The following is a 15,694-nucleotide window of genomic DNA, read 5'->3' on the forward strand; positions in this document are numbered from 1 at the left end:
TGATGGATATTAAGGAGGATACTTGTAGTGGTGAGGACCAGGTGTTGTATGTAACTGATAAGAGTGACTAAATTCTACCCCTGAAGCTAATATTGCACTCTATGTTAACTAGCTGGAATGTAAATAAAAACTTGGGAGAAGAAGAAAAAAAATTCTAAGAGAAGAGTATTTCCAGTAATCTAACACATACCACCAACTTGGCTACACCTAAATTATTCTTTCTTTAATAATAAGTGTTTCAGTATATCAGAAATTAAAACAACAACAACACAAATCCTTCCTGTAATCTGTCTAGGTTTTAACCTGGGAGTCAGAGGAAAATAGGATCTATATCATCTTAGAAATTTGTGTCAATATTGTGGGAAAACATGCATTTTGTAAAATAAGCATGCCATATAAGTGATACAAAACAACAGAATAAAAATATCCAGACCTCAACATAGGTGTTATTTAACACTGTCATTCTCCTTTGTTAAAGGACTGCACTGCTGCAATATTACCCCATTTCTTCTAGCACTTTCAGAGGAGAGCACAATCAATTCTGCAAGCAAAGAGAACTAGGACAATATAAATTGATGGCTTAGGCACTTCCCTGGAGGGCTCCAAAGAATATTCTATTTTTAACTCTCTTTCACTTCAACAGAGAAGAGAGCAAGAAGAAAACACAGTGCTCAGCAGAAAAGTGTTGCACAGGCTTTAACAGACTAGTGTTACTTTGTGCAGGTGACCTGAACAGCATTTTTGTTAAAGGAAAGCATTCTTAGTAATACGAATTAGATATAATGAGAAAGATAATAAAAAGAACCGAAGAACTGCTTTGTCAGAACGGCCCTAAATCTAAGGTGATTTCATTTAAGTTTTTCAAGACAAAATTTGTACAGGAGAAGCAGTATGAGTGTAGATCTGTGTTGTTGTTGTTGTTTTTTGATAAGCAATTTTTGCCAATTCTAAGTTTATCTGTATCTAGTTTAGATGAACTATTTCCAAATCATCAAAGCCTCCAGTTTGTAATCCGGGTCTATCTTACACACCTGCAGCACATTTTTAGTGAGCAGGCAAGTTCAACTAAGGATAGCCTCTTAGGTGAATTTAGAAGAAGACACAGGCACCAGACCAACACACCTTCACTATTCTTTCTCCTGTATCACCATCTGCTCCACTATTTCTGTGCCTGAAAAAATCATGAACACAAACACACAAAAAACGAATCTCAAAAAAACAGCCACGTAGAGGTTTGAACTCACAGCTATTTAAATGATGACCCTATGGAAAAGTCTGTACAGCTCAAGGAAATCTGTGGGTACTTACCAGATACTTTTGGCTCCAGGTTTCAGTGGCAGCAGGTTAATGGAGAAGGGAAAAGGGAAATAGGTGGATTTGTAGGTATTACACAATGTCTGAATCTGTGCTGGTCACACAATACTCAGGAAAGCTCATAGAATCAATGAAAAAACGATAACCAGGGCCATCAAAAGTAGCATCATTACAAAATTCCTATCACTTGAGTCAAAAGATGCCAGCAAAGAAACTAACTTTATACCAAAGTCCCTATTTAAGAGAGCTAAGTCCCCGTTAATATCATCCCTTAGGTGCTTATTCAATGTGTCCATTTCTTCCTTGTTCGCCCTTTACACCAACTCAGCTTTAAATCTGTGTTCTGCAATGCTGCCAATATTCTCCACACATTACAGACTGTTTATCCTAAAATATTCCTTCTATGTGTGGTTCATCTGGAACCTACCATAGTCTGCTGATAACAAAGCTTAACTGGAACCACTTAGTTCTGAGTTAATTGAAAAGCTAACACGGATGATATAATGCATTGATATTCTCTGAATTTATCAACTGGCTGCAAAACTAAAATGACATTTCATTTTACAGAGTCATTTTGCTTCCCACATGCATATAATATCACAGTTTGGGGGGAAAAAATTGAATTATATCCCCAGTCAGAGCCCAAGTAGTTTCAGATGGTTTTAGATGTCATAGGTCCATTAGATAGCATGCATTAATGCACACTAATATTCTTTAAAAGTTATGTAGCAATATAGAAAGAGATGTACTTGACTTTTGCTAATGAGTTTGGCATGCTTAAGACATTAGACTTTTAAGAAAAGCTATAAACCAAACTGAAACTGCCATTTAAATCTGCTTTAAAAGAAATTAAAGCAATAGCTTTCACAAAATTTTAAAAGGTAAATTATATTAAGGCAAGGTTGTCATTTAAATTCAAATCCCTCTTTCTGAGTATGATGCATGACTAAAAGGCATTATAATGGAAAATATAAGCAAATATTAATACTTTAATACAGCATTAAAAAAAAAAAAGAAAGAAAGAAAGAAAAAAAGCAGTGGAAACCTGAGTAAAAAGAAGCCAGGAAGCAGCTGAAAAAGAGACCGGTTCACTGTGAGAAATGTAAACCTCTCAGACAGTGCTACGGCCCCGAATCCAACAGCTCAGGAACAAGGCCAATTATTGCAAAATATTAAACATATATGGTAAAGCTGCAAACCTTTCAAAAAAGAGTCATAAGAATGAAAGCGGCTACACAGAAAACAGCCAGGGCCTCATAAACCCAAAATCTTTGCTATAAGTGATATGCAGGAACAGTTTCTTTATATCAATCTCCTTACATGTAGTATACTTTATAGTATTTAAGCTGTAAATTTTATGATAAAGGGTTAAGATAATAAATTCTTACTACTGTAATGGCAAATAACCATATCTATTGAAACAGTTGCTTGTGTGACTCCAGTTACTGACAGTAAGTCACTAAACTATTGCAAACCAGTCTTCCAGTATTCCACTTTTCTGAACTAAAAAGGACTCACATATGATAGAAACACAGAATCATGGAATGTTAGAGTACACAGAGGTTTCAACAGACAATACAGTAAACCTCCCTTAACAAGTAAGTAAACAAACCCAGAAGCTTTAAGTGATAGATCTAGCACCAGTTAAAAATGAATAAGGGCCATCAGGATTTTATTCCTATTTTATTTCACACTATACAATCCATTGTCTGAAAAGCCTCATGTAGCCAGAATTTTTTCTGCTTCTGTTGAGTGGGGTTGACTTAACCTTGTTTTTAATGACCATGACAGCTTCACATACATAATACAAGATACGTCTATTCATTCCTCAGCAATAGTGTGCTGTTTTCAATTCAATTCCCTTAATAGATAAGAGGTTTACTGTCAAGAGGATCAATAACTACTGTGGACCTCTGGCACACATGTGGGATAGAAGACCAAAGCATTTTATCCTTGAGTTATCTCCCCAACCTTCCTGCCCCCAAAAGGGAAAATAACAGATAATTTTTTATTTCTCTTGCCATATCCCCTGGTTTAAGACTACTTAATTCAATAGGTAAAGAACAAAAAACAAAACAAAACTCTCAAAACAACCATTTAATTCCACTGAATTTGTTAAGTTAGGGGGCAATTTCTTTAAATTCATATACAAACATTTAAAAATTATTTATTTGTGCCCCAGTGAAGAACTGTTCCAAATCTATTGTTTTCATTATTTGGTTCAACAATTAGACCCTTTAATGTGATAAAAGAAAATATGCTTCTTCACTAAATGTTTGGTAAGAAACAAAAACGTAAGAGACATTAACAAATTATTTCCAATTTTAATCAAACCAGAATGGTGGAATGTAGGGAAATATAAGGAAAAGAATAAATAAAAAAAAAGAAATCCAGAAAGTATGATGTATACATATCAAAATGTAAATTATGGAGACAGAAATTGCTATAAATTTGTTTAAAAAAAATCAGAAAAAGTTGCCTTGTCCATTTCTCACTGCATTGTACTTTTCCATTAGGATATACACAAACATAAATGCACACTTTTCCGTATGCTTTAACATAAAAAATAACCATTAGCTAACTACAAACAAGTGTTTAGATTGTAACTTTTTTAGTAGTTCAAATCCTACTAATTCCATTACAAGGTCTGTTAAAATTACCAACACAATACTTGCCACTGGCACTACTGAACTCTTCTTTAAAGAGAAATTTGCTATTGTACTTATTAACATTGCTTTCGCTTTCAGATAAGAAGGATGCTTTGAGGATTTATTTCTCTTTTTTTTCTTCACACTGAATGATGCTCCACTAATTTTAGTCTGTAAACTGAGAGGACAATACATAAAATAACTGGAAGGACAAATTCTATATAACATGTTACACTATGAAGACTTTAAGAGTCAAACACAATGTCAAAAACTATTCAGACATACTCTTTCTTCTGTGCCTATATTATACAGATGCAATCTAACTTACTTTTGTTTCCTTCCTTCTCACCATAATTGGCATTGGAAAAAAAATACACAATTAAAGTATCACTGATGATAAAAAGCACCTACTATCTGTAACATAGATATTTTGGCCCTCAATTGGGAGGAGTGGCGTATTCAGTTGTTTCCCATTAAGTGGGAATATTTTTGCTGAGATGCATTTGTAAAAGCACACTGGTTCGACCTATGATTGAAAGTTTAATTCTGCAGGGAGTTTGACAATGCAGAGGAATAAAAATCTAGTGATGGAAAAGAACAAAACTAATAAACTCACACAAATACAGAGCAAAGGATATCTGCTTGCCTCATTAATAGGCTATACTAATAAACTAAGTTAATCAGCCACACAGAAGATATTTGAATGGGGAGAATGAAGGTAAATTTCTTTTTTGTTATCATGACATTAACTATAGTCTGTATTATAATTTTGAAAGAAGAAAATCAAAACAAAAACAATATGAAATTCAGTCACTGTGGCTCAGGAAAACTCAGAAAATAATTTCGATTAGAATAAAATAACTAACTAACTAAAGCTAATGAATGAGCAGTGTCACAATGAATGCTCCCATATAAAGAACTTCTGATGACTTTCAAAATTTGAGCATGCACTAATCTGTATTTGAAGCACACTGTCTTATCAAACTTCAGGAAAACCTGAACTAAAGGGAGTCATAATTAAGACAGAAGACCAATTAATTCTAAGTTGGCTAAAATGAACAATGTTTGTACTCAATATCCTCTGGAAGAACATTTCTCACACATACAATACAGGGCTAGTAACACAAAAAAGGGAAGACCTTCTATTAAGTATAAGATGACTCCTAGGAACAATGGATTAAGAACCTGAAAGGTCCCCTATGGGGTGATAAGTAAGAATCCTCTCTGGTTAAGGAAGTTGGTGAGTCACAATGATCACTGAAAACTGCATGAGTGGGGAGAAATGAAAATACTTCTCACCAGACTGCCCTGTGCAGATGTCTTTCTCCTAAAACTGCGGCTCGCCTTAAGACTTGCACATAGTATCAAGAGCAAGAAACTGCCTTAGTGGAGGGTTATGTGGCCTTAGTGAGTCACGGTGATATAGTGTGAGTCTCCAACAGTGACAACCAGCTAAAAAGGCCTCAAAGATACCAATAAACATCACACTTCAACTGCTAGAGTTATGAAAGACTGAAAAGTATCTTATTACACATCTAGGGCAGAAGTACAAATTGAGGTGGGAAGCACAGAAAGAAATGAATTCAGTTAAGACAGGTTTTTACACTGAGGTCACAATAGTTTTCACTGAAAGCTTAAAGAAAATTTAAGAGGAGCATAAGGAAAAGGATCTTTTGAGTTTTAATATATGTGATATGCCTAGTATTAGACTGCATTTGGTTTAAAAATAGCTTTCACTATACAGCCAGCAAACCGAAAAATTAAACACAAAAAAGTTTGACCATTATTCCTTTAAAAAGCATACTGAGACCAAGACATCAGAATATCTCCACCAGGCTAGATTCTCAGAGTTGGGTCATTTGGGTCCTTGCTTCTAGTTAGCTGCTCATGAGACATCTTAGCTTGCACTGTCTCTCTTTTGTTGTTAACAGAGGTGGATTATCGGGTCCCAAAGGAGGCTTTACCACAATGGCAGTGAGTAACAGGAAGCCAATCATCACTTTGCATGGCCTAATACAGTCTTCTCCTTATGGCTCTAAACACTTTACCATATAAACCTGGCAGAGTGACTTTCTGGCAGGTGCTAAGATTTGCCCACTCTTTCAATCTCAGTGGTTTGTATATTCATATGGGCCATACCTGAGACCCCTGACAGTCAGACTGGGGCACTATCTTAATAGTTAGACTGAAATAAAGCAGAATGAAAAAAGCAATAACCACAGCTAAGAGAGTATAGCCTCAGAAATATTACTCACCTGTCTGCTGTGCAGGCTGTGGCAGTGGTTGGTTTAGATGTGAATTGTAATGGACAGAAGGGATTGGGCGATACTGAGGTTGATTGGAGTGATAGTGGCCTGGAGCACAGAAACAGGCTGGCATCTAGGATAAGTATCGAGAGAAAAAAAATCAATTTCATTTGCAGTAGAAATGTCTTCTCTGAGGAACAAAAGAGTGTAATGAATAATACTTCTTTTTAATATCATTCAAAACCAGATTTTCTTAGCTTTAAATTTAACTGGAAAATTTTTAAAAAATTTCAGGCATGCAGTATACGTAACAAAAGACACCTACAAATATGCCTAGCAATTAGATTTAATAGGTTTAAAGTTTTTGGGCATTTTTTCTTTCAGATTTTTCTCCTTCTTTTATAAAACCAAACACTATTAAAATAGCTAAGGCCTCACTCTAACATTCTTTTGCCCTATGTTCAACAGAAAAACCATTATCCTATAGTTGGTATATATGATTCCTATAAATGTTTTTAAACTGCTACTATATATATGTTATCTGTAAAGAAAATTGTTGAGGATTTAAAAAATTTACATTTATGGTGCTCTACTATATACAACTCCATGCTACTTATTTTGTAATTAATATTTTTTCCAAGATTTATCTTGGTTGAAACATGTACAATGCTAGCTCATCCAATCTGAATGCTGAACTGCAATCACTGTACAATTCAGCCAGTCTATCTATAATCTATTGCCCTAGTCCCATTCTTTTTCTCATATCTCTGATGTAAATTAAAATGCCAATACAAATCTTATTTGTCAGTTGCATCTTAACAAAGCTGGGGAAGAAACCAGTAAGACTAGCTTGATTCTATTTCCTTCTGGAGCTATTTATATTAATTGTGCATTTCTCTTAAGGTAATCTGACCTAGTTTGGAATAAGGAATAAACAATTAATTCAGTGATGTAGAAATTTGTGGTAAATTAACTTTATTAGCTTCATAAGCTCTTTCAGGTTCTGCTCTTCTAATCAGGTAAACATCTTAAAGACTGCCTATTTCGTCTGGAAAGCAGTTGAATAGAGAATTTCTAAATCACTTATAAGCCAAGAATCTCCTATATTTACCGTAACATTCTTCTGTTTTTGAACCATTAGATACAATACATACGTGATCCCTAATTGTTCCTGGAGGTATCAGCAAACAATAGGTATGTCTTAATTTCAGATCGTAATCATTATTATGCTTTTCATATGTGTATATATACATGAGTATATACTTTTCTCCCCCTTACTTAAAAAATGACATCAATGGAGACCCAGGGTGGCTCAGTGGGTTAAGCCTATGCCTTCCGCCCAGGTCATAATCCCGGGGTCCTGGGATTGAGCCCCACATTGGACTCTAGGCTCATCAGGGAGCCTGCTTCCCCCCTTTCTCTGCCTACTTGTGATCTCTGTCAAATAAATAAATAAAACCTTTAAATAAAAAAAAAATTATTGTTTAATGCAAAAATTGTACCATGATGTATTTTATTTAAAAAGTATACACACATAATGTATATGACAACAACAGCACAAACAACTGAAGGTAAATAAAATTATACTGTTAATGTGACTACTGTATTTTACTTGCAGTTTCATTTGAACTTGAAATAGATAGCAATAACCTGAAGATACATATCATATTCCTAAAGAAACCATACAAACATAAGATTTAAACGACTGTGGTAGTAAAAAGGCCAAAGAAAAACTAAATTAAGACACTGAAGGAGTTCAAGTAATACAAAAGGCAGGAAAGGAGGCATATAGGAATAAAACAGAGATAGAACAAAGAGAAAACAAATGGAAATGTGGCATAACTATCTCTAACCATGTCAACAGACATATTAAAGCTAAGAGGACTACACATTCCAATGAGACAAGATAGAACAGCAGAGATGAACTATATAACTATATGCAAAAGACAGCCTTTAAATATTAAGGTCACAGGGGTGCCTGGGTGGCTTAGTCAGTTAAGTGTCTGCCTTCGGTTTAGGTCATGATCCCAGGGTGCTGGGATCGACTCCCACACATCAGGCTCACTGCTCAGCCAGGAGTCTGCTTCTCCCTATCCCTCTGGCTTGTGTTCTCTTGCTCTCTGTCTCTCAAAATGAATAAACAAAATCTTAAAAAAAAAATGAATACTAAGGTCACAAATTAGAGGGCGGAAAAGGCATACCCTTGAAACGCTCACCAAAAGAGTGCTGAAGTCACTATAAAAGTCAGATAAAATGTTTTAAGATAAGAAACAATACTAGAGAGAGAAAAACATTTCATAATGAGACAAGTCAATATTATCAGGAAGAAATGATAAATATAAATTGCTCAATATAGGTTTCAGTGTTATTTAAAAAACTGGCAGAATTTAAGAGAGAAATAGACAAATCCACTATCACTTATTGATAGAACTGGATAAAAGATCTGAAAGACATGAAGCAACCACATTGGCTCAGCTGATACTTATTAGAGAATACTAAATGCAAGAAACAGTAAAATATGAAAGAAATCAAAGATGACCTAAGTAAATGGAAAGGCATCCCATGTTTATTAGATTGGAAGATTTAATATTAAGATGCAGTGATATCCAAAGCAACCCACATATTCAATGCAATCCCTATCAAAATTTCAGTGGCCTCATTTGCAGAAATGGAAACGCCAATCATCAGATTAACATGCAATCACAAGCCATATAGGCAAATAGTCAAAGCAGTGTTGAAAAGAATAGTTGGAAGACTCACAATTCTTGATTTTAAAACTTACCACAAAGATACAGTAATAAAATAGTGTAGTATGGGCACAAAAGTGGAAATGGAGAATAGCATAAATGTTAAGAGTCCAGAAATAAACTCTTACTTTTAAGGCCAACTGATATTTGATAAGGATACCAAAACCATTCAATGGGAAAAGAACAGTGGCTTCAACAAGTGATGCCAGAGCAGATAGCTTACACACATGCGAAAGAATGATGTTAGACCCTTATACCCCATTATCATATGCAAAAATTAACTCAAAATGGATAAAAGACTTAATTATTGAAGCTAAAGACCATAAAACTCTTAAAAGAGAACATAAGGATAAAATCTTCATGACCTTGGATTTGGCAATGGATTCTTAGATATGATAGAAAAGCAAAGGGCAGTAAAATGAAAAGATGGGTAAGATGGATTTCATCAAGGTTAAATTTTTATACATTAAGGACATTATCAAAAGGTCAAAAGACAAGTGATAGAATAGTTGAACATATTTGCAAATCACATACCTGATGAAGGTCTAGTATACGAACAGATGATCAACATCACACATCATTAGGGAAATACAAGTCAAAACAACACAAACCATAAGAGACTCTTAATCTCAGGAAAGAAACTGAGGGTTGCTGGGAGAGGTGAGGGATAGGGTAGCTGAGTTATGGACATTGGGGAGGGTATGGGCTATGGAGAGTGCTGTGAATTGTGTAAGACCTGTACTCACAGACCTGTACCCCTGACGCAAATAATATATTATATGTTAATAAAAAAATAAAAAATAAATAAAATTATTAAAAAAACCACAACGAAGTACCCATTTCACATCACCAGGATGGCTAGGATAATAACAATTTTTTTTTTTTGGGGATAATAACAATTTTTAAAAAGTAAATAGTCGTGGGCGCCTGGGTGGCTCAGTGGGTTAAGCCTCTGCCTTCGGCTCAGGTCATGATCTCAGGGTCCTGGGATCGAGCCCCGCGTAGGGCTTTCTGCTCAGCAGGGAGCCTGCTTCTCCCTCTCTCTCTCTGCCTGCCTCTCTGCCTACTTGTGGTCTCTGTCAAATAAATAAATAAAATCTTAAAAAAAAAAGTAAATAGTGTTACTATCAAAAATATGGAAAAATTGGCACCTTTATACAATTATAGATGGGAATATAAGTGACACCGTGGAAAACAGGCTGGCAATTTCTCACGAAAGTTAAATAGAATTACCATATAATTCAGCAATTTTATTCCTAGGTATAAACTCAAATAAATGAGTGGACATTTGAGTAAAACATGTACCTACATGTTCATGTGCCTACATGTTTCATAACAGCACTATTTACAATGGGCAAAAGGTGGAAACATCTCAAATCTATCAACCGTTGAAAAGACGAATAAATGGTGGTATATTCATATAATGACATATTATTCAGACAAAAGAAGAAATGAGGTACTGCTAAATGTTACAATGTGGATTAACCATCAAACATGTTAAGCTAAAGAGGCCAGACACAAAGGTAACATTGCATGAGTCCATTAATATGAAGTACCCCAAACAGGCAAATCTTTAGAGACAGAATGGAGGAGACTGGTGGTTGCCAGGAGCTGGGGGATGGGGTGAATAGGTAGTAACTGCTTAATCAGTACAGTTCTCTTCTAGGGTGATAAAAATAAAATGTTTTGGAACTAGAGAGAGGTGATGGCTGCAAAACACTGTGTATGTACTAAATGTCACTGAAATGCTCACTTTGAAATTGTTAATTTTACATTATGTGACCTTTATCTCAAAACAAAACCAAAAGAAATCACAAAACACTAAAATGATAGAATACAAATTCTTTTCAAGTGCACATGAATCTTCCCCCAAAAGAGTACATACTGGGACATAAAATAAGACTTGAGATTCCGAAACAAAGGAATCTTTTTTTTTTTTTTAAAGATTCTATTTATTTATTTATTTAATTGACTGGGGGCAGGGGCGGGGGTAGGCACAGTGAGAGAAGGGAACCGAAGTAGGGCGAGTGGTGGTTGGTATTATGGAGGGCACGTATTGCATGGAGCACTGGGTGTGGTGCATAAACAATGAATTTTGGAACACTGAAAATAAACAAAATAAAATAAAATGGAAAAAATATTTAACAAAATTTTTAAAATGTAGAAAATAAAAAAGAAGCAGGGGGAGTGGGAGAGGGAGAAGCAGGATCTCCACTGAGCAGGGATCCTGATGCGGGGGTCGATCCCAGGATCCTGGGACCATGATCCAAGCCGAAGGCAGACACTTACTGACTGAGCCACCCAGGCACCCCCAAAACAATGAAATCTTAGAGTAGATTCTCTGACCACATGAAACTAAAACAGAATCAATAATAATAAGGTATTTAGAAAGCCTGAAACATTTGGAAATTAAATAATACTTCTAAATAAATCATCTGTCAAAAAAGTCACACACATACAAAAAAGAGACAAAACATTATGAATGAAATGATAACAAAAACAAAACACATTCAGTTTTGTGGTCTGCAGCTGAAATGGTGCTTAGAAGGAAATCTATAGCATTAAAAATTTATGTTAGAAAGGAAGAACAATCTAAAAAATCAATGATCTATGCTTCCACTTTAAGAAGTCAGACACAAAGGAGCAAATGAATATAAACAAAATAATAACAAAATAAACAAATAAAATAAACAAAAGGAAGAAAATAATGGTAAAAGTAGAAATCATTCAAATAGAAAATGAATACAAAATTAATGATATCCTAAGTTGGTTTTTAAAAAACACCAATGCAATTGATAAATCTCTCAAGTAAATAAAGCAAAAAGAAGATAGGAGTGAAATTACCAACATTAAGAATTACAGAGGCAATAAATACCACTATCAATCCTTAAGATACTAAAATTATAATAAGGGGATATCATGACTGACCATTTGCCAATAAATTTGACAAACTGACACAAACTAGAAAATTCAATCCAAAAAGGAACAGGAAATTGGATTAGCTCCATATCTACTAAAAAATTGAATTTGTAATTTTAAAATCTTCCCCACAAAAAAACTCCAAGTCCAGAGGGATGCATTAGTGAATTCTAGCAAATATTTAAGAAGGATGTTTAGAAGAATCCTATACCAACTGTTTTAGGAAATGAAGGAGGCAACTATATCCAATTCATTTGGAAGCCAGTATCACTGCCATCTTGATGCTACAACCTGAAAAAAGACATTACACACAAACAATAGACCAATATCCATTAAGAACATGCATGCAAAAATCTGTAAGAAAATATAAGCAAAATGCATCCAGTGATATATAAAAAGATATTCTATCATGACTAAGTGGGAGTGTGCTCTCAAATGAAAGTATTAACTTTTTTTTTAAAGGTTTTATTTATTTGACAGATAGAGATCACAAGTAGGCAGAGAAGCAGGCAGACAGAGAGGGGGAAGCAGGCTCCCTGCTGAGCAGAAAGCCCGATGCAGGGCTCAATCCCAGGACCCTGAGATCATGATCCAAGCTGAAATCAGAGGCTTTAACCCAATGAGCCACACAGGAGCCCCTTAAAGTATTAACTTAACATTCAAAAGTCAGTCACAAGAATTCACTGTACAGAGATAGAATAAAAGAGAAAAACCACATGATCATCTCAATAGATGTAGAAAAGGAGATTTTATAAGATTTAATACTCAATTATACCACGAAAATTTTCACCAAACTAAGAAAATTTTCTCAGCCTGATGGAGGGCATGACAGAGGACAAAAAACTCAGATAATATCATAGTTAATAATGGAAGACCAAATACTTTTCCTAAGACCGGAAAGAAGGAAGGATATGAGCTTTTAAAAACTTTGCTTTAAGTTAATAAATGAATTCTAGGGATTTTACTGCCTACCTGTTGTGTGTATATTCAACATTAGAGCTTGTAGGCAATTCAATAAGGCAAGAAAAAGGAATAAAAGGCATATGCACTGGAAAGGATAATGTATGTAGAAATGATCTTCAATTTGGAAAATCCTAAGCAGTCTATGAAAAAAGTACCAGAATAATTAAATTTAGAAAGTCCACAGGATACAAGATCAAGATCAAAACACAAAAATCAACCTTATTTCTACATATGAGCAAATGATGAACAGAAAATGAAATTTCAATATAATTTCCTTTAGAGCACCAAGAATTTTTTTTTTTTAACGATCTTATCTACTTGAGAGAGCGAGAGTATGCACAGGGGTGCGGGGAGAACAGGGGTGGGGGAAAACAGGGGGGAGGGGGAGAAGGGTTAGAGAGAGAGGGAGAAGCAGATTCTTCACTGAGCAGAGAGCCTGACGTGGGGCCCAATACCAGGACCCTGAGTTCATGACCTGAGCCGAAGGCAGACGCTCAACTGACTGAGCCACTCAGGTGCCCCATGAAGCATTTAAAAACATTACATACTTAGAGATATATTTAATAAAACTATATGCAATACTTATATATGAAAACTAAAAAAATACTGTTGAGAAAAATTAAGAAATATTTAAGTAAATATAAAGAAATAACAATAAAGCTTTATTAGCATTGTGATGTTAATTCTCTCTAAACTAACCTACTTCTTCCTAAAATGCATCATTTTATTTTTATAGTGTGTTTACCTTGTGCTTCTCTTAAGCCAATTAAAACAAAACAAATAAATCAAGAGGAAACTCAAAGGCTGCATACTTTTAACCATCCAACTGACATGTTTACTAGTCATGTGGTTGTCTAGTGTGATTTGAGAATCTCCAGAGAACGGAAGATGATGACCTGCTTTGTTTATACACTGTCATAAATTCTCTCTATGTGAAATTAAAAGTAAGCTTTCTAATTAGGGTTAAGGTGATCTGAAAAGAAAAAGTTTCCATGGGAGAAAAAAGATGAAAAAGCGACGTACCTGTGGTGAGGGCTGCTGAATATATCCCTGTTGCTGAAGCACAGGCTGGCTGACAGGATGGCCAGAGGCAGAATAGCCAGCAGTAGGGACTGGCTGCCCAGGTGGCAGGGGAGGTGGTGGAGGTGGTGGCGGCGGCGGCGGCGGTGGTGGAGGGGCTGCCGTCATGATATAACCAGACTGCTGTGGGGACTGAAGAACAACAGTGGACTGGAACATGGTGGCGTGAGGGTCAGAACCATCTGCAGATGGCTGGCGGGTAAGACTCATGTGGCTAAACTGAGACCCAAGGTTGTCCTGCTAAAAAAGGGAAAAGTAAGAAATGAGTACGCCTTCCATACACACCTACCAAAAAGCTTACCAAGCCTAACGAAAAAAAACCCCTGCTTCATATATTTTAAGATAATTTGCAGTGTATGCATTAGGGATATCATACATCTGTAACAGGTATGATTTAATAGAACAGTTCCAATAAAATTAGAACTCTAAGGCAGGGAGGTAGGAATATTACAATGCTGTCATTACAAATTACTTATAAAGTGTATCTAGTGGAGTGCATAGCATGCAGAAGAGTATGGTGTAGCAACACTTCACAATAAAAAAATGGAAAGACACTTATTTAAATGATGATTAAAGGCACATTATGATGTGGAAATGAAACTGGACATATTTATACTATACGGTTAACATTTTCTGAAGGGACTTCAAGGACCAGGTAACTAGCAGGCATGGTACTAATTACACTCTTTATCTCTCTTCTAAAGACAAGATTCTGTTTCTATGCAGAATTGAAATAAAATGAAAGGAAATAAAATACATAAAATCTACCTACCCAGTCCTTCTAATCTCTCAAAAATAATTTGGCCATAAACCTTATTCTTCCCTAATGTTTTTCAGTCTCTTCCTAAAGTCAGATGTTAATACAAATTTAATCCAAATAACAGTTTCCTACTGCTTTTGCTACTTAGTGAGCAGGCAGTGGTGTCTAGCCAAGAGACAGTTATGATTTAACATGCCATCTGACATATGTTTTCTCTGACTCTAAAGACCAGTTCTGACTGGTCTAGATAATATCACTGAAATGACCAAAATGGCATCCCCTTGGCTCCCAAAGAGCCACAGATTGGCAAAAGTATATGCCATAATTTGTTAAGAGGAGAATTTTTGAAAATGTTACTTTAAAAATTGTGGTCATTGAGTTGTCAGATCAAAGTTGACATGTCTGCAATTTCTACAGTCTGCTGTTTTTTTGCAAAGTACACTATGGCTCTGGAGACGACAAGGGATTGAAAAGGGGAACCTGATTCAGTGACTGAAAATATGTGGTTTACTCTTCCCAATGCTGCTCTGACATATTCTAGCACTATTAGCCTAATTCAAAGAATATTTTCAAAAGAGAAAAATGTACCAAAATATACTTAGTAGCTGTAATTACACAGTAATCTGGCCAAACATTTTAACTATACATACCGTCAGTGTCATCTCAAAAAAAAAAAAAAAAAAAAAAGTCATTTTCTTATTCCAGTAATCCACTATCTTTCAAAACATTTTTGAGACTTTTATGCTATTCTTGATGATGCTTTTGATCTTTTCAATGCTGGAAAAATTTTATTCTTTCAGACTGGAAGTCATTTTGAAAATCATTCAGAGCTGATGCTGTTACATAAGGTTGCCACCAGCTCAAAACAAAAACACTCCTAAATAAAGAAAATGTTTCTAAAAAGTGTTCAAGTGATTTTAAGATATAGCTTACAATTTAACTTGAAAAGTAATGTTAAAATGTGATGCCATATAGTCTAGAAAAGTAACAGCATCATCACTGGGAAAAGTATATTGG

General features: G+C 35.2%; 1 protein-coding gene across 1 annotated transcript in view; it reads right to left on the reverse strand.

Moving 5' to 3' along the window:
- The window catches only part of R3HDM1 (R3H domain containing 1), a 203,944-nt gene that overhangs the window by 68,860 nt on the left and 119,390 nt on the right, over positions 1-15,694 (reverse strand). Inside the window, 2 exon segments of the mRNA XM_032353828.1 lie at positions 6,218-6,341; positions 13,861-14,157. Coding sequence (XP_032209719.1) covers positions 6,218-6,341; positions 13,861-14,157 — 421 coding nt within the window.

This window comes from Mustela erminea, chromosome 8 (assembly GCF_009829155.1).
Source record: "Mustela erminea isolate mMusErm1 chromosome 8, mMusErm1.Pri, whole genome shotgun sequence".
In the NCBI taxonomy this organism is placed as follows: Eukaryota; Metazoa; Chordata; class Mammalia; order Carnivora; family Mustelidae; genus Mustela; species Mustela erminea.